Source organism: Onychostruthus taczanowskii, unplaced genomic scaffold (assembly GCF_017590055.1).
Source record: "Onychostruthus taczanowskii isolate IOZ18803 unplaced genomic scaffold, ASM1759005v1 scaffold10, whole genome shotgun sequence".
NCBI classification, from domain to species: Eukaryota; Metazoa; Chordata; class Aves; order Passeriformes; family Passeridae; genus Onychostruthus; species Onychostruthus taczanowskii.
The window spans coordinates 5,796,224-5,820,118 of NW_024496526.1; the positions used below are offsets into that span (position 1 = coordinate 5,796,224).

Here is a 23,895-nt window from a genome sequence, read left to right on the forward strand (position 1 = left end):
AAATTGTGCCCTGTTGGGGAGGGGGAATACTGGCAGTACTCCTCAAATCATTCAGTGGAACACTTTGAGGGTTTCTGCAAAGTGGCTGCAGTTAACTGGGTACAGTGCAAGGCTTCTAATCCAGGCAGAGCAGGACGGTGTCACTGGCCTGAATTCGGCTCAGGAGTCTCTGTGTCTGAGGTACACAATTGCTATGAAGGCAAGTTGTCCTTTAGAAACTTCCCTACTTGGTTTAAATTTGCTTTTGCTGTAGCAATAATGTTTCTGTCCTGGCATAGTCAGTTTTGTGTTTTTTGAGTTCATGCTAATAATGTCTCCAATTAAACTAGAGAGCCAGAGCTGCTGTTCCCCAGATTGTGTCCTGACTTAGCCCTTACACAACGCAGACAATGTCAGTGTTGCTGCAGCAGCTGCTCACACTGGAAACACCACAACCAGATCTGGCTCGCAGGGGACTTGGCTCAGGACTGGTCCAGGACCCGTGGTGCAGCCAGACCTTGCAGGGCTCAGGGAAGTTGTGAATGCACAAGCAAAGCAGGAATTGTTCCCGCTGCCTTTGCATGTTTAATCTGGGATTCAAGGGCTTAGCTTTCGAGACATACCAAATCTCAGCTGGTCCTGAAAAATGGGCTCCTCTATGTAATTACTTAATAGCAGCAAAAAAAAGCTTAGTGTAATATTTTTAATATAATTTTTTTACTGAATGTCATTGTTATATTCTGTTTATAAACAAATTAGAGTACCATATCCATGGTTAAAGAGAAGAAATCTTAATTTTGAATAACTGTGAGCTTAACAGAATAAAGAATCAGCAGCAAAAAAAAGCTTAGTGTAACATTTTTAATATATTTTTTTTCTGAATGTCATTATTATATTCTGTTTATAAACAAATTAGAGTACCATATCCATGGTTAAAGAGAAGAAATCTTAATTTTGAATAACTGTGAGCTTAACAGAATAAAGAATAGAAGGCTTGTTTTATAATAATTTTCTTTAAACTTTATTGTGACTTTTCAAGTGCATAAAGTCTATAGTATTTTATGGGGAGGTGAACAAAGAAGCACAAATCCATACACCACAGTCTGCCTCTAGGCACAGTTCATAGTGGAGAATCCTGCACTGTTGGGGGGGGGGCAGATAGCTATGAAATTAATGATTGGTTTGTAGAGCCAGTTCTTCATGATATGGCATGGAAATGTGCTGCCTTGGGCAGGAATACAAAGTAGAGGGTATGTCCCTCATTAACAGTACCTCTAGAGAAAACTGTGATTAATCCAAAATTATCTGAGATACAATTTCTTTGCAATTCATGAGGCCTCTGTTGCCACATATGTGTAGCAAGCAATTACAGACGAATCTGCATTAGCCTTGTGGCACTCACCAATAGGCAGCAGACTCAAGGGTTTCCCATTCTGTATTTGTCCCTAAATCTTGGAAGCAAGACAGATCACACCTGCTCACTCCTTCATCACCATTAGCACACTGGAAGGTGTAAAGTAGGGGGGATTCCTGTTTTCCTACCTTGGTGCAAAGAGTAGAGCTGATAGTGCTGCATGCAAGCAGTGGGAATGCCCAGTTGTATTCCAAAATGCCTCCCAGGTCATCTCCTAAAGTGCCTTTCAGCTCTGTCCTAATACGAGTGCAGCTCCTTATTACTTAATGTTTTCTTACTCTGAAGTGCTGGGATGCTGCCCAGTGATCCCAGAACAAGTTCACTGCAAAAAGCCCCTCTCACTGCAGTCCAGTGATTGCTGAGCCTGGAGCTGCAGAGAAAGAGCTCCAGATTTTTACCTTTTTACACAGAGAGGAATACAAGGACACTTTCTACTGTCTTAAAGGTGAGTATCAGTAACAACATGACTGGTAAAGGCAAGCATTCAAAAAAGAGTTTGTTTCCAAGATTGTGAAATAATATAGGTGCATTTTAATTTTCATTCTGTTGGTTTTTGGGGTTTTTTCTGACTTTTTTAACTTTCACATTTGCAAGTCCCCACAACAATTATGACTAGAAGCATCGTCATTATCACTCCTCATCAGTACCACGGCTGTTGGAAACACTAGTACATGAAAGCTAAGATTCTTAGATAACAAGCAAATTTTATGAGCTGTGGGTAACATTACAGACCTGCTATAGATCAGATAAAAGCCACATTCAATGTGCAAATAAATGCTAGCCTTGGTGGTGGTGTCACCAGAGCCGTGAAGCACTGAGAGATCCTGCCCTCTGTGTGTGGTCCCTTTGGGGTTGAGTAGGAAGGTGCAGGTACAGTAGTGGTGTAAGAGCAACACTGTGCTTTGCTGGTTTCAGTGTTGTCAGTCCATAGGGCTGCCAACTCACCCTTTACTGGCATCTCTCTTCTTCTATTCCTTGGTAACCCAGAAGCCACTTCTGTGTCTGTGAAAGCATCTTTCCAGGGTTGTATTCACCAAATGGCAAATAGTTTGAAAACTCCCACTGGCTCTCTGGTCCTCTTGTCTCTGCTAAAAGTTTCAGATGTCATCTGGTACACTCCATCCATACTATTTTTAGGATATAAATATTTCTTAAATAAAAAGGAACACATACAACATTTTGCATTCTTGATCTGAAAATATTTTTCTTCCTGATTAGAAAATGCAGTGAGCTGAATTTTCTGTAAATGTTGATGCTTTTCATTATAATTAGTCTGGCTAATTTCTACATGATCAGCCCAAGCTTTCTAAAATTTTTTCTGCTTATGGCATGAACTTTGGAACCACTTCAGGAAGCCAGAAAGTGAACATTCTATGAATCAAAAATGCAGAACAGGCTGTACAGCTCCTGGAAGAACTTAACCAGTCAAAAATTCTGTCTTGGCAATTTTTTTCCAGGAGGCCAGAATGTGAGTGTACCAGGAAGTATTTTGCACATATGTTTTGTGTAGCTGAGTTGCTGCCATCTTTGTCTTTTTCTCAGGACAGGCCAAATTTGGCAGTTTTCTGTACCTCACTCTAATTCAAGGTCAGAGCAAACCACAACAGTCAATAAATGCTCTTTTATTTTTCTCTTCAGAAATATTTGCAGAGAACACTTACTTTGGAAACATGTCATGTTATACTGCAATGGAGAAAGGCACTTTCAGGACTGGGGGTGCATTTCTGGCTATGTTTTGCCAGCAGGGAAAAGCCCTGCACTGGTGCTGGCTGTTGGCAGACAATGCTGACCTCAAAACCACAACTGTGAAACTGCGGCACAGTGAGAGGTGACACATGGTCTCCACTGGGTCTCACGTGAGTGAGGAGTTCTGTGCAAACTTTTATAAAGAAGCCTGGGAAAGACTGAAGTAACCACTGCAGTATTTTTTTTAAATCCTCAGGAAAAAGAAAATGGGAAGGGATGACAGAGAGACCATTTTCTCCTCTCTTCTTCTATATGTACTGGTATTTTTCAAAAGGTTTCCTCATGTTCTACTGCAAACAGGCCTGAAATATGAAACTGCCCATCTGAAAGTGTGAGCTTAGTCCAGTGTTTGTGTTGTAGATCAAGGAAGCAAAACCAACTCAAGCAACTTCTTTACCGATGTACAGTGTGCACTGCCTATCTACACAAGTTGCTGTCACCTTACGAGAATAAAGTGCTGTGGCCTTCACTCAGGGATCTTAGCAACAGAAATGTAAATATCATTGAGTACAAACCACAGCAACCTGTGCACTTACATCACTCTTATTAGAACCAGTGCTATCTGGCTTTGAGCTTTGAAAGAAAACTGTCTACTTTCTGGATAGTTACCTACAATTCAGTCAAATACAGGTCAACGTAAAGTTAGGGAAAAATAAAATAAAGCCTGTGGAGGTGAAATCTGTATGTGTCAGCTGCTCATTTCAAATATTACTTCAGTTTGGTTTTTTTATCACTATAGAAGGAAAACAATAGTAGCATTGAACCAATTCCACACAAATGGAGCCCACTTATACTTTACTTTTTGCATGTAGCTTTCTCTTCTCCCAAATACTCCAGAAATTTTCTGAAGAGTTCCAAATCCAGAAGGCTTTAGTAGCAGTTGTTACTGCTGGGTTGCTTAATGATGGACTTAGAAAAAGAAAAAAAAACCCTATTTTAAAACATGCAACACAGCTCAAACCAAAGTTATAGGCCTGTTGCAGAAATTACTGGGTGAGGCTCTTTGGGCTAAGTCAAAATGAAGGTCTAACTAAACCATCATCTTTGGCTTTGTATCTATGCAACTGGTTTGCTAAATTAAGATCACTGGATCTCATCTTAAAATGTTGATTAAATCCCTTTTAAAGTTCTAAAAACGTTCATTAAATGTTCCACTGATTTAAATGTTTTACTGGGATTTCTCAGGTTCAGTCCCCACAGGATATGACAGGAAGCAAGAGGTCTGAGGTGGGGACACCTCAGACACCTCTTTCTGCTGCAGCTGCAATATAAGAAAGGCTGACCCAAGTCCCACCAAAAGCCCAGGTAACCTGATGCTCTGCAGTTCCCTACAGTGGAAATATAAAGAGAGAGCAGTTACAAGCTTAATTTCTCCTCCTATTTACCAGTTCAATCTCTGACTATCTAAGGATGGAATTGGAGGCTCTCTCCATTTCTCTGCAAAGCAGCCTGTTTTTCTGTAAATTTGTCTAGGAACTTCTTGCAGCCCTAAGTATTTTTGGCATCTAAAAGATCTCATGATGATGAATTATCCAAATTAAGCAGATGTTGTTTAAATAGTACTTCCTTTTGCTTTTTTTACACTTCCATTTGAAAAAATATTATTAGATTCATCGTTGTTCTCGTAAGAAATGAGTAAGTTCCCTGTTCACCTTTCCCATGTCAGACTTGATTTTTGATACCTGTATTACATCTGCCATTTCTCATCTATTTTCTAAGTAGTTCCAGAGTAAGAAGGTATTCTGTCTTTCTGATCAATCTGGTCACTTTTTTCTCTGTTTTTTCATGGTTTTCCAATGCTTAAGATGCTATCTTGTTTCAAGATGCCATAAGCAGAATTTTGGCTTGTATTAAAGGAAAGAACACAACTCCTGAAGATTTATACATTTATGTAGCCTTTTTTTATTGTTGCTTTTTCATTCTCTTCTGTCCTTATCAGTCCAAACTGCCTCTCTGAGCACTAACATTTCATAAAAGTATCCGTAGCTTCAAAATATCTTTGCTGACTGATATGAACTAATTAGAGCCTATTATGTTGCACAAGTAGATATTTTTTTGTTTTCCTTTCACTGACATGTGATCGTTGCATTTAGCTGCTATTTTATCACCTACTCAATCTTTATCATGATATTTTTTCTTTCGGCTACTTTGTGTCAGCAGTTTTGGTTTTGATTTTCCTGAAAAATTGTGAATCCCTAGAAAACACTGTCCAATCCTGTTTCACTTATCACTTGTGAACATGTTGTAAAGCTCAGGTACATTTGGAATCTGGCTATTCCCTTTGTGATCCTTTACCCATCCATCTTCCCTTTGAAGCATTTACCAATCACAAAGAGAGTTCACCTCTTGGGCTTTGTAAAACTGTTTGGGGAAATCTTCATATGTGATTGCTTCATCCAGGCTGCATGTTAAATGTTCTTCAATCATGACCTTTATGGGTCAGACCCCGAACATGCTCTGTCTCCCCAAGTGCCACACATTTGGATTTCCTTCCTGTGACAATTAGACAGAGTAAAAGCAAGCTGGGAGGAGGAGAGGAGGAAGAAGATAGCAGAAGCTGGTACAAACTTGGTTTTCTTCCAACAGGGAGTTGGTTAAGCTGAAGACTCCAGAGTCCCAGTATTTATACAAAGTCTACATAAGCCAGCTCCTCTTTATCAATATTTGCTGACTTTGCTGACATTTTTAAAGCACTACCAGGTTTGCAGTTTCTGCTTCTTCTCATTGCATGGTCATGAGCCATATGTTAGACTGACTGGGTTGTCATTTCTGTTTTCTCTGAAGTCTTGTCTAAAAATTTCTATTCTTCCAGAACTGTGTTCACTCCAAACCATAAATTACAAAGCACAGTTAATAGTTTGGTGATTTCAGATCCAAGCTCCTTTTGAACCCTGGGGTGAAGAATACATTGTCCTGGCAGTCAGGTACTGTACAGTTTACTGACTGGCTCCAAAACCACAGACAACCAGTTTTGCACATATGTTTTTTCTGACCATGCTCCTAAAAAAGATTTTGTTGTAGCAATCACCTCAAAATCTGCCAAAAAGAACAGTGACAGAAAAAAAGTACTTTGTTTTCTCCTGTTTTCCTTGAATGCTTCTGTTGCATCTCTGTTGCCTCTTAGTTCCTCACATTCTCTGGCAGATCTGTTCTTGATGTGTTTGGGGAAAAAATTATGCATCAAAATATTTTTTCACCTGGTTTCTTATGGTTTTGTTTTGCCAGTTTATGCTACTTGCCAGCATTTATGCTTCTCCTTTTGGACAGAAGCAGAAAATAACAGTGTTCCGCAAGTGAATGCACAAGTGGACTTCACAAAATCACTCGGCTGTTTGCAGTGGGTATCTAGAAATTCAACCCTGTGGTACTTTGATGTGTGTTAAAGGCAAAGAAGTTTGTCAAAGGCTGGCTGGAGAAAAAAAGGACTTGGTGAAACGGTTCAGAAACTGTAAGTACTGATGTTTCCATTATTTGTCAGTTTCAGTGCATTTCTGAGCATTGTCTATAACAGATATTTATAAAGAAATACAACCAGCCTCCAGACTGGATGATAGCTGCAACAAGCTTATTACCATAAATTACTATTTCACAGTATTCTAACCATTAGTACTGTGGAGCCCTATGGCAGCAGGTATTGCACAAACTTAAAAAGAAAGTGAGTCCCTGTCCCAAGCAGCAAAATTCTTCTGTCCCCGTAGCTTAGGACATTGCTGAACACTCATATTCAGTATTTATGTCCATACAATGCACTGTGGATATATTAGCCGTGATCCCAGAGCCATGCTCCAGCACAAACCTCTCTGCCAGTAATGCTGAGCAGTGGCACTTCCCACATGGGATTTGGCCAACTTTAAGGTTGTTCCCTGAGTAACATGTGTATGTTCTAAGGGCTTTGCTGAATTAGGACCTTACTTTCTAGAAAATGTATCTGCTAATAAAAATACGTTATGCTTGATCAAGCTTAGCGTTAAGATTAAGTGCTTTGTCTCCTCTTTTCACAGCTAAACTCCACCTGTGGTGAGAGTAATTTATCTTGAATTGCTTTAATGCAGTGTTTAAGTATGTCTTCTTGGCCACAAAGCAGTTTGCTTGTATTTCAGTGAGAGGCTTAAAATCCCATTCACATTTTTAATATACAGTTTTCTCATATAAATTAATCACAGTTTGGTTGGAAGGTCTTGCATGAGTAATAAGGTTGTTGGCACAAACACATACCATGCGTCTGTTAGGTAAAGGAGAAGCTTTTGTTTGCTTCTATATTTACACAAGAGGTTTAACTTGTACAAAACAGTTTAAGATAGTGGTGTTGTACTAGCAGGACGTGACAAGCCGTGAGATAACATATCCTCACCAAAATGCATCAACAGAGTACAGATAAATCCCCACACACTGGTTTGAAAATTAAACTCTTGCTATGCAAAATATTTTCACAAAATGCAGCTTCCATTGCTTATGTACACAGGCAGACAACAGCCAGAAACTTGCTGTTATAGGAAAGAGCCATGCTCTTGAAAAAAATTTGACCTGAATGTTCTTTTTACATGAGAAAGGAATGTGCTCTTTCAAGTAAATAATGACAAAGTGACATTTCAGTTTGCTTTCTCTCTTTCATTCATAACTTTGGGAAGTGATTGCTCAGGGTATATAATATGTAACTCAGAATTCTGCAAAGTAAGATTTTGCTGAAATTGTCTGAGCAATATCTGCACTCAAAATTCCGCAGTGCAGTTTTGCTCCATTGCTGTTGTAAGAGCATGAGCTGGAGAACTTTGTCTCAATATCTGTTTAGGCCTGACCTGAAGTACTCTGCACATGGTGGGAATCTTCCACTGCCTTGATTTAGGGCTTTGAATCAAGTCTTCTGTAAACAACAAAATGCAGAAAAGACAATGTATTGCAAGGAATTAACTTTGGAATGCATATATAATATCTGTATGTGTCACACATTTTGTGTTAGATCAGCAAAACAAATCCCTTTGTAACACTGCAAGGTTGCATTTGCCAAAATGACGTTGTGTGGTTCTATGGTCACCACATTGAGTGGTTTGGGTTGCTCCTCCATCACACACTCTGTTGAAAGCAATGTAGGAATTATTGCTCTTCTCAGATTGAACATAACTCTATGTTCGACACAAACCATGCACAAGAAAATTATATGAAAATGTGAGAGGCAGAATTGGAATCTTAAGTGCTAATGGATTGAAATGTATGTGTGCAATTTGGGACTAAATTTGACATGAACTGAAATAGAATTATCAGGAAACCAAGACAGCTCTGCAGCCAAGGATGCCTTTAATGCACAGAAGAATATATGCCCTGCTCGAGAGGCTCACAAATGCAGGATACAGTTGCTGGATGTCTCTGCTTGCACCACAATCAGTCTGTCAGTGTAACTACAGAGATGTTCAGGAAGAGCTGGAGAAACAGGAATGCAACAAGGAATGGCATTACTGATGCTGTGTGTATTATTTCGGGGCTTTATGAAATCATCAGTCTAGGAATTGTTCAATCCAGGGGAATCATTCACATTTCAAGCTTTGTCATCTTTTAGACTTTTGTTAATAAAATGTAAATCTCAACAATTTATGACTGTTTTCTACTCATTATCATTAACAAGTCTACTATTTAAAAGTGCTCCAGAGATTGTGATCTAAAATTTCTGCTTGACTGCTTTCCCCAAATTCAGTCTTCTCACCGGATTCAACTTGTTCCTGAAAGAAGTCATGTGGAATATCCTGTATATCCCAATACTCACTAAGGAAATGGGAGAGGTTAAAAGTCCTTGGATTATTTAGCCCATTAACATGGAGGGGGTACCACAGCTTTATTAAAAGTAATTGAGGGAAAAAACTGCTAAGCGGGAAGGACTATTTAAGCAAAAGAACAAAACTGGCACAAGAACAATTTAGGCTGGAAATGTATATAAGGTTTGCAAACATCAAACAAATGAGCTTTTAGAAAGCTTCCTAATTAGAAGAGAACATGCAAACTCCTTCAGTATTACTCCACATCTTGCTATGGTTAGGAATTTAATTGTGAAATCCAAGAACTCATTCCCAAACATTGGACTCAGTAATCTTAAGGGTCTTTCCCAGCCTAAATGATTCCATATATTCTGTATGTCTGTTACTAGGTAAACAGCTTGTTGTGAGAGGTTGTATTTTAATAAGTGGACATTAAAGACATTTTTAACCAAACCCTTTCATACACAATATAAGTACATCAAAGGACCGGTTTGTGTTAAACCACGTCTTTGAACGCAAAGCTTCCCATGGGCCACATATGAAAATCTTTACGTGGCCAGGAGGCACAATACACCTCATACTCTGGAAAGCTCCGGCAAGGACCTACGGCAGTAATGACCCTCTGGGACATTTGCAGGGTGAGGCTGGGCGGCCATGTGACCAAGACGGAGGGTTACGACATTAAGACACCCCCACTGCTGCACCGCGGCTCATTTTTCCCTCGGAACGGGGCGGAGCGGGTCGGAAGGGCAGCCTGCGGCTCCCACAGGCACAGCCCCCTCAGCGGGACCCCGTCCCGGGGGGACAGCGGCAGGAACCGAACCGAGGCAGCGAGCGCCGCTGAGAGCCGCCCGCCCCAGCGCGCCGCTACCGGCGCGAGTGACGGCTCAGCTGACCAATCAGTGCTCACCGCCCCCTTCAGCCATGGTAAGCCCAGCCAATCAAACCGCCAGTTGCACACCCGGTCCTGCCCCCTCCCTTTCACGGACACATGACGGACCAATAGAAAGGAGAGCACAGCGCCCGCCCTCCCATCGGCTCTCGCGAGCTCTCGGGGGCCGCCTCCCGCTCTCCGGCGGGTGACTGCGCAGCCGCCATGTTGGTTGCTATGCTGCCCGCGTGAGGCGGGCAGGAGGGCGGCGATGAGGGGAGGAGGCTGCAGGTCCTCCCCCCTCCTCCCCCACGGGCACTCGCTCGCTCGCCGCCAGGGAAGGCGCCTCCGCAGCGCCCCGGTGCTCCACCTCCCCCCGGTCCCCTTAGCCTCCCGGCCGGGGCTGCGTGCGGGGCAGCCGTCGCTCCCTGCGAGGCAGTGCCGCGCCCCGTGAGGGACAGCCCCGGCCCGTGCGGCCCCTCCGGCCGGCCGGTCGCTGTGAGGAAAGGGGGGAAGGAGAGGCCGGAGGGTGGGGGTGTCCTCCGCCTTCCCCCCGGGGCTACTCCGTCCTCTTCTCCCCCGGCTCTTTTTCCCTCTCCTCCCCCGCCTCCCTCGGCCCAGTCGCTGCAGTACGATGCGGCGCTCGCCGCTGCGGCGGGGCGCGGGGCGGCTGCTGTCGCTGCTCCCGAGGCTGCGGCTCGGGCGGGCGCTGCGGGAAGACTGAGGGGGGGCGGCGAGCGGCGCCTCCGCTCTCGATCCCGATCCCGATCCCGCGGGGAGTGCGGGCGCCGCGAGCGCCCGAGCGGCTGCGGCGCGCGTACCCGCGCGCGCGCCCGCGGAGGCGGGTTGGGGGTCGCGCGGGGCGGCAGCGGCGCGAGCGCGCAGCCCCCGCGCCTCTTCCCTCCGCGCTCCCCGCTCCATCTGGAACCAGGACGTGGATGTTACATGAAGGTAAAGGCGGCCGCCGGCGCGCTCGGGGCTCCGGGCTTGGGGGGACGAGGGGTGCTGCGAGCCGCGTCTCTGTGCTGTAACCCCCCCCTCCCCGCTCCCCCTCCCGCAACTTCGCGCTCAGGTCGCCGCGGGCGGAGAGCGACTGTGCCCTGAGCCCTTTTGGGAGGGGGGCGTGTGTGTGTGTGCGCTCCCTCCGCTTCCCCCCTCCGAAAAACAGGAGAGCCGGCTCCCCTCTGGCGAGGGGGGTGTGGGGGCTGTGTGGAGCTGGAGAGGGGGGGACGTAAATAGCCTCGAGGGGAACGAGCTGCGGGGGCAGGTCGGGGTCTCTAAAATGCAGTGAACTCCGCCGAACGCCTGAAAAGGATTTTTATTTTAGCGTGTTTAATGAAAAACTTTGCGATCCTGTGCTTTCTAGGCACATGTGCGCGTTGCCCTGGTTATGGGCAGGGAAAATAGATTTGAGTGCTGTCGTTGCATTCCTCTGGTACATTTTTAGTGTCTCCCTCGAGCAGAAGGCTTGTATAATCGCTGTGTCTATATGCGACAGAGGCTTTTCGTGTACCTGGTGATGGGTTAACTCGTGCATGCTGTTGCAGCGCCGGCTGGAAGAGGCATAACGTCTTTTTCCTTTCAAAAATCTCCAAGATCTAGTAGCTAAAACTAGATAGCTGCCAGTGTACGTGAGATGTTCCCACCTCTGGTCTGTTGGAACGGTAGACATCGTTCAGATGTAAAATACACGTGAACGAACTTTATGCTGTTAATTACACCCATCCAGGACTTCGGTGTGGCCAAGCTGTTACAGTTTTTTGAACTGTGAGATAGAAAATATTTGTGTGACCTGTGTATTACAGAAGTGCTAATGGATCTCAGCTGAAGAATAATTGTTAGACTGCGGTGTGCACGTACATTTGCTAACCCACGGGGCATTTCTCTTGCCCTGAGCTAAACTCAAGAGTTCAGTGGTAAGGGGGTTTTGTGAGTGCACGTTTGCCTGTTTGTTTTGGCAAATAAGTGCTTTGTGATGTTGGGAGCCACCGAGGTGTTCACACGCCTGCAGACATTGTGTGCTGGTCACATTGTAAATGTGCATTGCAAGGATACAGGAACGAGTTACATTAGAATTTATAAACCCATTTTTTATTAGATATGTATATTGTAGGAAAGTTTTCCAGTTCGTTGCTTGAACATAATATATTCAGTATTGTAATCTTATGGATGCCATTTTCTTGACAATGGATTTCTTGCTTCACTGACCTAAAAAGTTGTTTTTACATATTGGCATGGCTTGCACCGTGTTGATAAAATATGATTCTGGGTGATAAGCTTACAAATATGTACGTGTGTGTCAATATCTTTCCCAGGCAAGTTTATACTTTATAAACTCAGAAATGTACCATTGGTCCAATTTTTTTTTTTGCTAATTTTGTTGTCATTACCGTTTCTTTGTATTTTTAGATGATGTGTGTGTTTTTAATTTTAGTTTTTCAAAGTCAGATTAAACATTGAAATACAAATGCGTTTTCCTCACCAGTAGAAGTGTATTAAGTAATTTTACCTTTCAGTATGTCTTCCTTGTGTTTGCAGTTAAATTTGTTTGGAATCAGGTTTAGCTGTTTAGAGTTTACTTTGATGGTTACTTCTTGTTCAGCAAAATTGTTCATGGAATGTATTGTTTGCTGCCATGCTTTACAATTCTCATGTCCTGTTAATGTCTAATTTAGGTTGTACATAACAGTATTGATTGAACACCCTTGCTAAAAATACTTTCAGGGTTGGGTACACTTACACCATATTAGCAGGAAAGTTCAGCCAATACTGTTTTTCCGTGACTAGAATTAATTATTAGCAGCCATATTTTTAAAACATGAATAAAACCCAAAATCCTATGATCTTAGAAGTAGTGCTAGTGGCTCTGGAGTGGATGAGCTCTCTGTTAATGAGCAGGGTTCATGTGGTACTATTTACATGTCACTGCCATTAGCGTATTTAAAATACATGGTAAGTTAATACTCAGGGTACATCATTTTGGCTCAGATCCTGCCGTGGCCCCTCTTTGGGCAGATGGATCCACCTGCACAGAAGTTGCTGCAGGAACTTGAGCTCCAGCACTGCTTCAGTAGACATCAGGCCTGGTTTGTGTGGGCATTTGCTGTGTGTGGATGTTTGGTTGCGTTTGTGTGATGTCACAGGGGCTTGTGGGCATGCAGAGCTCCGGGGCTGGCAGCCTCGTGCAATAGTGTGTGACATGATTACTGGGGATGAAGGGACTTCCAAAAGATTGCTTTCGTATTGTAACAGCGCTGCTGAAAGGTCCCGAGCAGCATCTGGGGGCTCCATGTCACTGGGCCATTATTTATGGTTCTAACTTTATAAGGATTTGTTGAGTGTACATGGGAGTTCTGTGCCTTGGTTTGTGTGCCCATCTAGGAAGTGGGATGTGCACTGGGAACTGAGGGGAGGTGACACTGGAGGGAAGGTGGCCAGGATGGGTCAGCCATCAGGTCCCCTGTATGTGGGAAAAAGAACAGCTTGCTTGGGGCAATTTAGGCTTTGGATGTAGTCAGTGGGTTGGGTAAATGTCTTCTTAAAATTACAGTGGATTGAATATTGTGTTCTAACTTTTCAGCTGGTCAAAACTTTAATTAAAACAAGCAGTAGACATATGCATGGCTTTTTGTGGTGTTGGAATCACAATGTTAGGCTATCTTCCCTAAACTGATAAATAGTACATTTCTGTGGTTTGTCTTCTTAGGGATTCATCATGATTGTGCCTTCCTCCTCCCCTCCCCCAGTTTGGGTTTAAATTTGGTGCAAGATCATATGAATCCCATGCCTTCACATCCTGTTTCTGTGTCACCTCACTTCCATTCTCACCAATTAAAAAATGGTCAAACGAGAATCTTTCAGCAGATGGTTGACTGTGCTGTTTTCTTTTTTTTTTTTTTTTTTTTTTTTTTTTTTTTTTTTTTTTTTTTTTTTTTTTTTTAATACAACACTTTCACTCTCTGGTGCTGTCACTTTTCATTAAATGCTCAGACAAAATTCTCATGGGTATTAATGTCCTCCAACCTAAATAACTGTAAAAATGGTTTGTGTATGTATATAATATGGAATTGTTCGTGGAGGAAAGAAGGAACTCTGAAGGTGGAAGAGCAAAGCGAGGGGAGAATGGCCCGAGCAGGAGACAAAACCCCAGGAGCTCAGCAGTGGGCTGGTAGTACAACAGCAGGGCTTTGCTGTGTGGACCAGCTGTTCATATATGCTTGTTTGGGAACAGAGGCTGTTTTTCCTTCAGGACTTGTAATCCACTGAAGTAGCACAAAAACAATTTTCTCTAGGCTTTTAAAAACCTTTAATTTCTAAAATTTTGGAGTTCCTTTTAAGTGTATATGTATATATATACACACATATAATTATTATAGTTTTATGTATGCAGGTACATATTCAAAATCTCCATCTTTATTTTGAAGAATTCTAGAATTAGAAAACTACTGCTGTTTGCCACTTACAAGATAAATTACTTCAAGTTTATAGCAGTTAAATGGTTCACAGAAGTTTTATTGATGTGCTGACATACCAGAATTCAGTGTCCAGATGTGTAGGTTAAAAGAATCTGGTTAACAGCACACTGAAGTCTGTGCTGCTTGTATGCAGTGTCCCAGTACCTGCCACAGAACGTTACAGCTGGTAGTCACAGAGATTCTCAGTAGATCAGACAAACATAACTTGATGAATTTCTCTTTGAAATGTGAGAATTGAACCAGCTTCTCCTTTCTCAGCTTATGCACCTTCAAACAAAGACTTGGTAGGGTGATGCAATTAGGCCTCTCTTGGCACCCTACTTTGTCTCACACTGCAATTACTCTTGGACAAGTTTACTGTGACTATTGGATGATAAATGCAATTCTGTTTGTGTGGTTTATGAGACACTGCCATCTCTACAGTGCATGAGGAAGGGGGAAATGGCTAATATCCATTTAAAAATAAACAGTCTTTTAATTGTGAGTATTTATGATCTGTAAAGAATGCTCTGGGAAATATTTTCAGTGATTGGAGTGTGAAGTGAGCTCTTCATTGCCACTTGACAGTTTTCAGTCTGACCCCAAGATTGATGAGGAAGAAGACAATCCACTTCTTATGGCATGTGCATTTTTACATTGCCTTTCTATTTTCCTATCTTTTTCAGGGTAACTAGATTAGAGAATAATAACTGAATTATTCTGCATGACCAAAAGTCCAGATCTTCAAATGGCAATCAAATGTAGTGCTGCTAGAGAGGAACATTTTCATACTTGCAATTTTTAATTTTTTAAAATTAGAATGGTGTAGGTTATATTTAAGGAGGATGTATTCAGTTCTCTTATTAACCTGGGTTTTGGACTTAAAATTGCTAAATATCTGCTAGTGAAAACCTTGTTCTGACTGGTCCTTTTTCTTGGGAAACATCAGTTTAAGTCTGAAGGTATTGATTTCTATGTGATTTTGCTATTTTGTTTGATAGTTTTATTAATAAGCTAATTGAAAAAAAAATAAATGTTAGCTCTTTTCTGGTGTTTGCTAGGAATAACAATTTTAATTGGTTTGGTTTTGTGCTGTTAAGTGTGCTTGGATTAAGCACATGATCCTCATTTTGTCTCCAAAAGGACATTAACTTTAAAGACAGTTGAGTGTATTTTAGCTTTTCCTGAGTCCTTTGGCCAGTTTTTTGCATTTGTGTACCAGCATCTCTCTGACCTACAAATCACCCACCCTCCCGAAAACCCACCCAACCAACCAAACCTCCAAGGTATGTTTTGTGTCTGCTGCAAAAGACAGAAATGAGAACCAAATTATATCAGTAGTGCTTTGAAACTTGTGTCAGTTATTGAGTGCAATGAAAGTTACGTAAGTGGTGTTTTCTTAGATGGGAAAGCCATTGTTAGTTAAGCTGTTTGCTTTTTTTCTGTCAGGTTTAAAACCAGAAATTGAAACTGTGTGTGCAGCAGATCGCTGTCCGTGCAGCAGCTGGTAAAAGAGCCTGCTGTGGCTCCTTTGTCTCGGAGATGTGCTGGCATACTTTGTCTTGGAGGAGGTTAACAAGCAGGATTGCTGTGTTTTCTGGTTACAGTGGAAGGTGGTGTTTGCAAAAGAGTCCAGCAAATGGATTTGATAACACTGCAAAACTGTCTTTTTCAAAGGAGAAATTCAAGTGTGGCACACTAGAACTTGTGCTCTCTTGTATGTGCCAACAGAGGTACAGTGCTGAAGTAACTTCATACTTGGTTCAGGCTTGAATAGGACTGGAAATGTTGTTAATTCCTGTCCTTTAGGTAGAGAAATTACCACATGGTCAGTAAGAGCACCTGGAAAACACACCAGTCAGTGGAAGAACAGTTATTGCTACTGATGCTCTCTGAAATTCCAACTTAGCACAGTTTTTTGTCTGGGCCAAGAGAGAATTTCTTGGTGGTGCTTTCCCTTATATTTTCCTAGGCCATGAAGTTGCAAAACATGTTAATTGTAATTAAAGCTCTGATAACTGATATGAATAAAAAGTAATCCAAAATGTAATGTATTTCTCTTGGTACCAAAAAAAAATGCTTCTCAGATTTTACAGCTTTGATTAAATGCTTTTGTTTTTTTAAAAATGACAGTTTATGAGCAAGATCACATAATAAACTGGGTTTGTTTTGTTTCTGTTAGCCTTGTCAGTGAATTCAGAGATGTTTTTGGGGAAAAACCTGCAGTCTTCCCATGAAAAATTGGCTTTGGAGAGAGTTAAAATTTACATATGTCACTTTGCATTTGTCTGTCTTGATGCAAGCAACGAGCTTGTAGTGCCATCTGAAAAAGTGAGACATATTTTTGTCTTTTGATGTGTAAATAGGGTTAAAGATGACCAATGCTGATGTCCAGTGATGTGTTGCATTGTAAGTTGTTTTTTCCCATACGAATTGTGTGTGTGCACTGCATATGCCAGTTTTGCATTGGCTCAAAACTGCATGGAGCCTCAGTACTGCTCTTAAAATGTTTTTCTGAGTTTATGGAGTGTCCCTATTTAGAAACTCTTTACTTTTGGAGAAGGGGTGTGTATCAATTTGTTTGACTTAAAAATGGAATTTTATGGAACTTGGCGTTTGAGTTTTAAATCTGTGGCCTGTAACCTCCAAACTGTGAGCTGCTGTTAAGACTTCCCTTGGAAGAGGCTCTTGTCTTTTTTTTGGGAGGCAGGCTGCTGTTAGGATTGATGCCACAGTCTGTTTTTAGTACTTGAGTGCAAATGAGGCTATGGATGGGAATCCTTATCTACAAGTAATTCCTCACTTACTGTGTTTTAGGCTTGTGTGTTGACTGTGTAAGGAGACAGTGCATCCTGTTAGCTCATCCAAGTGCACCTGCTTTCATGGAGCAGATCTCTTTAATATTTGGAAGGATGTAATATTTATGAAAAGAAGGTTTTGAAAGACTGAAATGTGTCTGCCTCTAAAACTGAATGGGTGTATCATCTTTGTCTAAGTCAGGATAGAAAAGGGAACGAGGAGAAGGACAGCTGCCCTGCAATAATTTTAAAGTGTGTAGGATTTTGGAAACATAATGAAAAGGAGAGGTAAATACTTTTTTTTTTTAATTGTCCACAAATCTCATGACCTGTTGTGAAGTTTGTGCTGAAATAACCTCGGCCCACAATGCCACAGGAGGGAGAAACTGAAATGCAGAGTTGTATTACAATGGAACAAACACACCAGATGGTTACATTGTGGGGTCTTAGCTCCAAGTGATTTGAAATTTTTTATTTTTTTTTCTTATTTGTTTCCTGTGGGCTTAAGTGAGACGACTGATTCAGGTTCTTCAGTTCTTAGGGTTGATGCAGTTGCTGCTAGTTGTGGTTCTGTCACCTCTTCTCAAGTTTGCTATACATGCAGCTAGGTGAGGAGGGACAGAACGTTAATGGTGGCAAAAGCTTCTTACCTTTCTTAACCCTTCCCTAATTAATATTTGGCTTCTCCTTTCATTGTATGGTATATTAAAATATAGCATCTAAGTCAGATTTGTAAATTACTCAGGCTGGAAGTGGCCTTACATATTCAGATTTGGACTAAGGAAATAATTTTGGAGTTTGTTGTTGGGAAAATGTTATTTTTGCTTTGCTTTCCAGGGTGGTGTAATGTGGTTAGAATTTTTTAGGCACCTTCACCTAAGAGGTTTGCTATTACTTAAGAAACTGAAGGTATTGGTGATACTGTCTCTTCCCCTTTCTCATAGTATAGATTTGAGTATTCTGTTTTACAGTTCCTGGATCTGTTTGGGGAAGTGACCGTGTGAGTGTTTGCCTGGGGAGCGATGCACTGTGGTGGATGTTCCCTGGGTTCTTTTGGTAAACTTGTTTCTGACTTTCCACAATCCCCATGCCTGCAGAAACTCTAGGTGATGTTCAAACTTTGCAATAGTTAAGTAAATAATATAGAATTGAATAACAGACATCATAAAGATATTAATTAAAATATCACTGTTTTCAAAAACATGCCATTTGAAAGACTGAGAGATGTACAGTAAGAAAATGAGGTGTGAGTAATCACTAAGGATGTATGCATACAGTTACACTTAGAACAGAATTCCTCAGTAGAGGACTAGAAAATAGATTGCAAATGAACATCTGACAAAAAGTTCTCCAAGAGGAAATTCCTGCAGGAGAACTTCATTCTTGAGATTAATTAAATGCAAGATTAGAAATTCTCTAGATAGCTGTAAGCTATTTAATAAAACTGAAGTGAGCAATTAAAAGACTCGGTTGTAGTTAGCAGCAGAAGCATTGCCTTCTTTTAATGATCATGGTGCTGTCCCCTCCCCAGTTACATATGTTCTCCCTCCTTTTATAGGAAAGCTATATGGGAGCTCATTAATGCTGGATACTTTCTGCAGGATTTTCATAAAAAGCATCCTTCTCTGAATAAGGGTGATGTAGATAATAACTTCTTTGGCATTGGAAGCACATACACAGTCCTGAGAAAACAGAAATAAAAGTGCTTTGTAGAAATTATACTAATGAAATGTATGTGAGAGAGTAGCTTGAAAGAGAAACCTGATTAACATCTGAAACTTCAGCTCATGTTCAGCCACCTTTGAATAGAACTTGTTGCCAGTAAAGCTACTTTGTCAAATCTGTTTTCTGTTCCTAAGTTACATTGATGTAAGCATTTTCCAGTCCACTCTTTACAGTATTTTTTTCCTTTGTCTGCCAGACAAACAGATTCATTCTAACTGTTGTGGGAAATGATTGTGTAGCTGCTCTGGTATCTGCAAAAGCCTTTTTCCACCGAAGTCTTTAATATTCATTTGAATATATTTTGTGTTGTGGTGTGCCATGATAACTCTGTGTGCTCCAGCAGTCGTGTACAATAAGCTGGGATGTGTTGTATGACCAGAGATCCATCCCTCATCGGATAGTAGTGGTGCATGCAAATTATGTCATCATGCTAGGGACAAAGATGTATAACTGCAGATTCAAAGAAGTTGTCATAGTTCAGCAGAATGAGTGTGCCGTAAGTAATTAGGAAAAATAGAAAAAAAATTAATGTGTATTGAGTAATGCTTTAATAGTAATAATTTTAAATTGCTTCAAAATAAGATACTACTTAAGTTGTTGAAGAGCACTCTGTGGTAAGATTATTTTAGAAGTGCTCATTACTTTCAATGAGAAAACAAATTCTCATTGGTTTCTATTAAAATAAAAATAGGCTGATACAGAAGTTCTGAAGATAAACTTATTAATGTTATTATTTTTCTGCTGTAAACAGAAAACTACATTCTAAAAATCTGCTTTCAAGACTTAAATGTCTCTTGTTAGGAACTCAGAAAAGCCCACAGTGAAACCTTTTCTTTTGGCATTATGTAAATATCCTTATTTTCTTATCATAATTAACATAATATACACTCTGGATATATCTGTATGCATAGTAAGTAAAATGTCATCATACTGGGTGTATAGTGGACAAAAAGATGGAGTGATTACATTTTAAAATTCTGTAAAATAAAACTATGTTTTACTATAGATTATATTTCAAAAGTATTGCAAGTCATTTAGAAATAATGTATGAGAAGCAAATACCAGTGTTTATGCTTCCTTTTCAGGAGTGATGGGGAAATGTATTTTGAATATTGTTTTTGTATTAGACTTATTTTCTGTCAAACCATGTCATACATGCTTGCACTTCAAAAAATGTTGAAATGTTCTGTTGACTTTTTGAAACTTTTTGGCAACACGACGCTCTCCATTTATTGTGTCCCTTGTTTAACAGTTTTTGTGTGTGTTTTCAAAAGCACTTCCATTCACCATTCAAGGAATTCAATAGAATTCTAATAGGAACTGCACATAAATAACTACAGAAATCAATGCTTCAATTCAGCCAAGAGTTTTTTTGTGACTTCAAAAGCCACAAGAGCATTTATTATTAGAAACATACAATTGACTTTTCTTGTATTATCATTTTGCATAGTGATTTGGTTTTTACCACCACAACAAGATGTTTGACAGTTTCATTTGAAAATGATGTATTTACATTTGGCATTCCAAAACAGTGTAATTTTTATCTTTTCTCTCAAGCTCTGTTCATGTTATTTTGCATGTTGCACTCTGTGCTGAGGTTGTTAGTGAAATATTCACTGGTAGATTTTTCCTCAGAGATCAACCAAATGTTAGGCATAATCTCCTGTTCTTATATTGTGATGAAAATGTAAAAATAGTCTTCAAAGAGGGAGTTGTTTGGTTAGTTTTCATCTGTTCAACTCATGCAGTGTAAAGCGTATCTTCTCCTCCAAAACACTGAATTTTCTGATGCTAACAGTCACAGAAGTGACCAGTCTGTGATCATGCAGGGTTATGCTGGAGCTGCTTCCAGCCTTTAGTGTTCATATTACACTTCAGGCCATGTCATCTGGAAAGGTTCCTGAAGTTTTTAGGTGGGTTCTAGGAAGTGAGATTATCTTCAGGGAGGTGGTTTGAGCACACCAGAAGCTTTAGAAATTGGTGTTTGTCTTTTGAAGTAGTCTAAAGACGATGTGATGTGAAATGCAGCACTCTGTGTTCAGTAATGCTTTACTGCCTTATAAATGAGCCCTTGGAGTGGTGTTGCTTTTGGGCAGCTCGTGCAGTTCCCATCAGGTGATGGTACAGTGTTACCACCTGGGGCGGGGAGCACATCTACAAGGGAAGAGTTTTGTTCTGGTTGTCAGCAGAATACTCAGATTAATGGATTTTTCTGTGTTCTAGTTTTACTTTTCACTGTTGCGACTTCTTTGTGGAATTTCATCTTGAGAACCAGCTGATGCTGAGACTTGCTGCCACCGGTCCAGTCACCTTGAGATGCAGACCCACAGTTCCCTCCCAGACCCATAGTCACCTGCCTTGCTGCATGAGCAGGTGCATGTTTTGGCCCTTGAGAAACATTTCAGCTCAGTGGAGATGTGGGGAAGCATGGCCTGTCTCTAGTCCTTCCCTATCCTAACACCTGGAGTGGAAAGACTCCTCAGATGAAACTTACACTGCACCCTGAGAAGTGTTCTTCTGGTGATGAGGGGAAAGAGAGGCAAGGTAGAGTGTGGTGAGGAGCAAAACAATATCATAGCTGCAGTGCCATTGGTGTTCAGTGTTGTCATTTGGAATTAAATGCATTTAGGATTTAAATCCTGTCATGGTGTTACCTTGAAAAAAACAAACAATAAAGTGAAATTAGAGCTTCTGTTGGTTCCTCAAAGTTCTTCCCCATTTCATTTTCCACTTCTAATTCAGATTGCATTCGAGTCAGCTGCTTTCATCTTGACACTTTTGTCATTCAAGGCTCCACAAAGTTAGTATGTTAATGTCTGCATTTCAACTGACTGATAGGTACACCAAAACCTATCTTAATTTTGTCACTGCAACATGAAGCTTCTTTTAATTTCCTAGGCTGTTCAGCATTTATCGAAACAAGATAATGGAATGTTGCTGGCACAATTTGTAAGCCTAATGTTTAAAGTTTATTAAACATGACTTTTTCTTTTTTCCTAAAACACACTCTTGCCCTTCCTCTGTTCTTCTAGGTGCTTTGAATGTAACGAATTTATAAGCTGGAAGAAATAATCAAGGGCATCTAAAAATAGTTTAGTTAGGGAACCTTGGTTCTCCTAAAGGATAAAAAATAATATTAGATTTGTTTAAAAGTGAGCATCACTGTATTTTTAGGTTTATCTGTGTTCTGTTTCTTTATGAAAAACAGTTCATGACAGTAAGCAAGACAAACCCAATACCTCATGTTTTATTTGACATGGGTCAAATATTTGTGGGTATTATCAATTTCTTTGGCACTGTTGTTCTTAGACAGCCAACCTCAAATATATCAGAAATATTTTGATACATTTTGTATCCAATGTTTGTAATTTGTTTTGAATGCAAGAAGAAGAAATATAAGTGGAAAAAACAGAAAACAGCACAAGTGGTAGGAGATGGAGAAGACTTGGAAAGCAGCAATCTATCCAGCTCATGCAAGTAGGTATCAGAAAATCTGAAACATGGATATAATAAAATATAGTATTGGTATGGAGCAAGAAAGAAGTTATTGTTTGATACATCATCGTGTGTTTCATAGCTCCCCACTGTCAGGTAATCCCTTTTATTGAACGTTGTTTCAAAGTATATACAAGTATATACGTTGTTTATGGAACAGGTAGTTAAAAATTTATCTCAGGGACAAAAATACGGTCTTAAATTTGAACTAAACCCTTCCCTGACCACTTTACTTGTTTAGTACTTGTCACCCGTTTTCCAGAAGTGCTTTCTTCTGCTAGGGCAGGGTCTGTGAGTGTGTTGCACTCCTCCTTACCATAATAAAAGAACTGAATCTAATATCTGATTGATATAACATTGAATGTCTTAGTAAGCATTCTATCAGCTGTATGTGGATAAAAATTGTGTTTCAAAGTACTTGAAAGCTGTAATACATTCAATTTCTGCAGTATTGTATGAAGTAACCTGCATCTGGTTTAGGAAGCTTAAAACCAAATCCATTTGAGGTTTTGCAATACTGAGAATCATGAGAGAGGACCTTCATGTGTCCCGTGGGCTGCGCGCCTGACTCCGTATCCTCATATGAGGAATTCCCTCTCTGCAACAGCATGACATAGCTGGTTTATGTTTGTATCTTATGACCTACTAAAAATATTCTCTTTCCTTCCCACTTACCTTCTAAGAGCCTTTTCAGCAGAATTGCTATATAACCACCTTGTATGCAATTCCGGTATTTTTGTAGTGAATTGTGCCTGCTTGAGAGAGTAAAGAAATTGTCCAGACTTGAGGGACATTTATGTTTTCAGAAAGTTGTTTTCTTTTATTATTCTGGATTGAAAGCTGAACATCTGAAGCCACTTGCCTTGGTCTTCTGGAGGAAGCCTTTTTATTTTTATTTCTTGAGGAAAAAGACTTTGTGGATTCTTTTTACACATCTTAAATATCTTATGTATAAAAATACAGGGAAGCAGGAAATATCAATATGTATGGAGCATAATATTTGAACAAGTAAGAAATTAATTCATGTCATATGATAAGTAAAAACTTCTACTCCTTGACTTGGACTCCTAAGCACTTACAACTTATGTTATGGAAAGTAAATTTAAAATATTATTTCAATGTCAGTCTCTGTTTTAGAAAGAAAACATTGCTCTCTGAAAATCATCTTTCAGTTTGTAACCTGTAGCTAACTAAGCTGTGTAATAGACAAGCACACCTAAAATATATATAGGGATATTCCTTCTCCTTTCCCTATGCCCAATAAAACATTAGCTACTGTGTATAAATATTTTTCTTCTGTAGCAATTACTGTTCCAAGACCTACACTGATGCCAGGTAGTCACTTTCCAGAAGATGTTAGCTTAGCCATGCATAGTTAAGCCCATGTCCCCTCTGCTCTTCTCACTGTTGTATTGCCTGCTGTTGACTATAGCAGTGATACATCCCTTGAGCACTGCGGATCCTGTGAACCAAGATTATCTATGGCTATGCAGATTCCAACGTGCATTTAAAAAATAGAATTATTCTAAATGTTATGCATACTTTGGCTGTTCAAGGGAATGTATACATTCACTGGCAACTGAAGAGTTGCGTTCGTACATCAGAAGCTTAAGAGCATGTGTACAGGTGGGGCTGCTCCGCACGCCTGTGGGAGCCTGCAGCATTCCTG

The 23,895-nt window shown here is 40.6% G+C and overlaps 1 protein-coding gene across 2 annotated transcripts in view; it reads left to right on the plus strand.

The window, feature by feature from the left end:
• Nucleotides 1–9,611: 9,611 nt before the first annotated feature.
• The window catches only part of PTPN4 (protein tyrosine phosphatase non-receptor type 4), a 103,775-nt gene continuing 89,491 nt past the window's right edge, over nucleotides 9,612–23,895 (plus strand). The window contains exon 1 of one of the 2 annotated variants that reach the window (XM_041404377.1): nucleotides 9,612–9,810. Coding sequence is in view for 1 of the 2 variants with exons in the window: in XM_041404359.1 (XP_041260293.1) it covers nucleotides 10,693–10,705 (13 nt within the window). In the remaining variant the exon portion in view is untranslated. Of the gene's footprint in view, nucleotides 9,811–10,593; nucleotides 10,706–23,895 lie in introns of those variants that run through there. The other variant, XM_041404359.1, reaches the window with a different exon arrangement.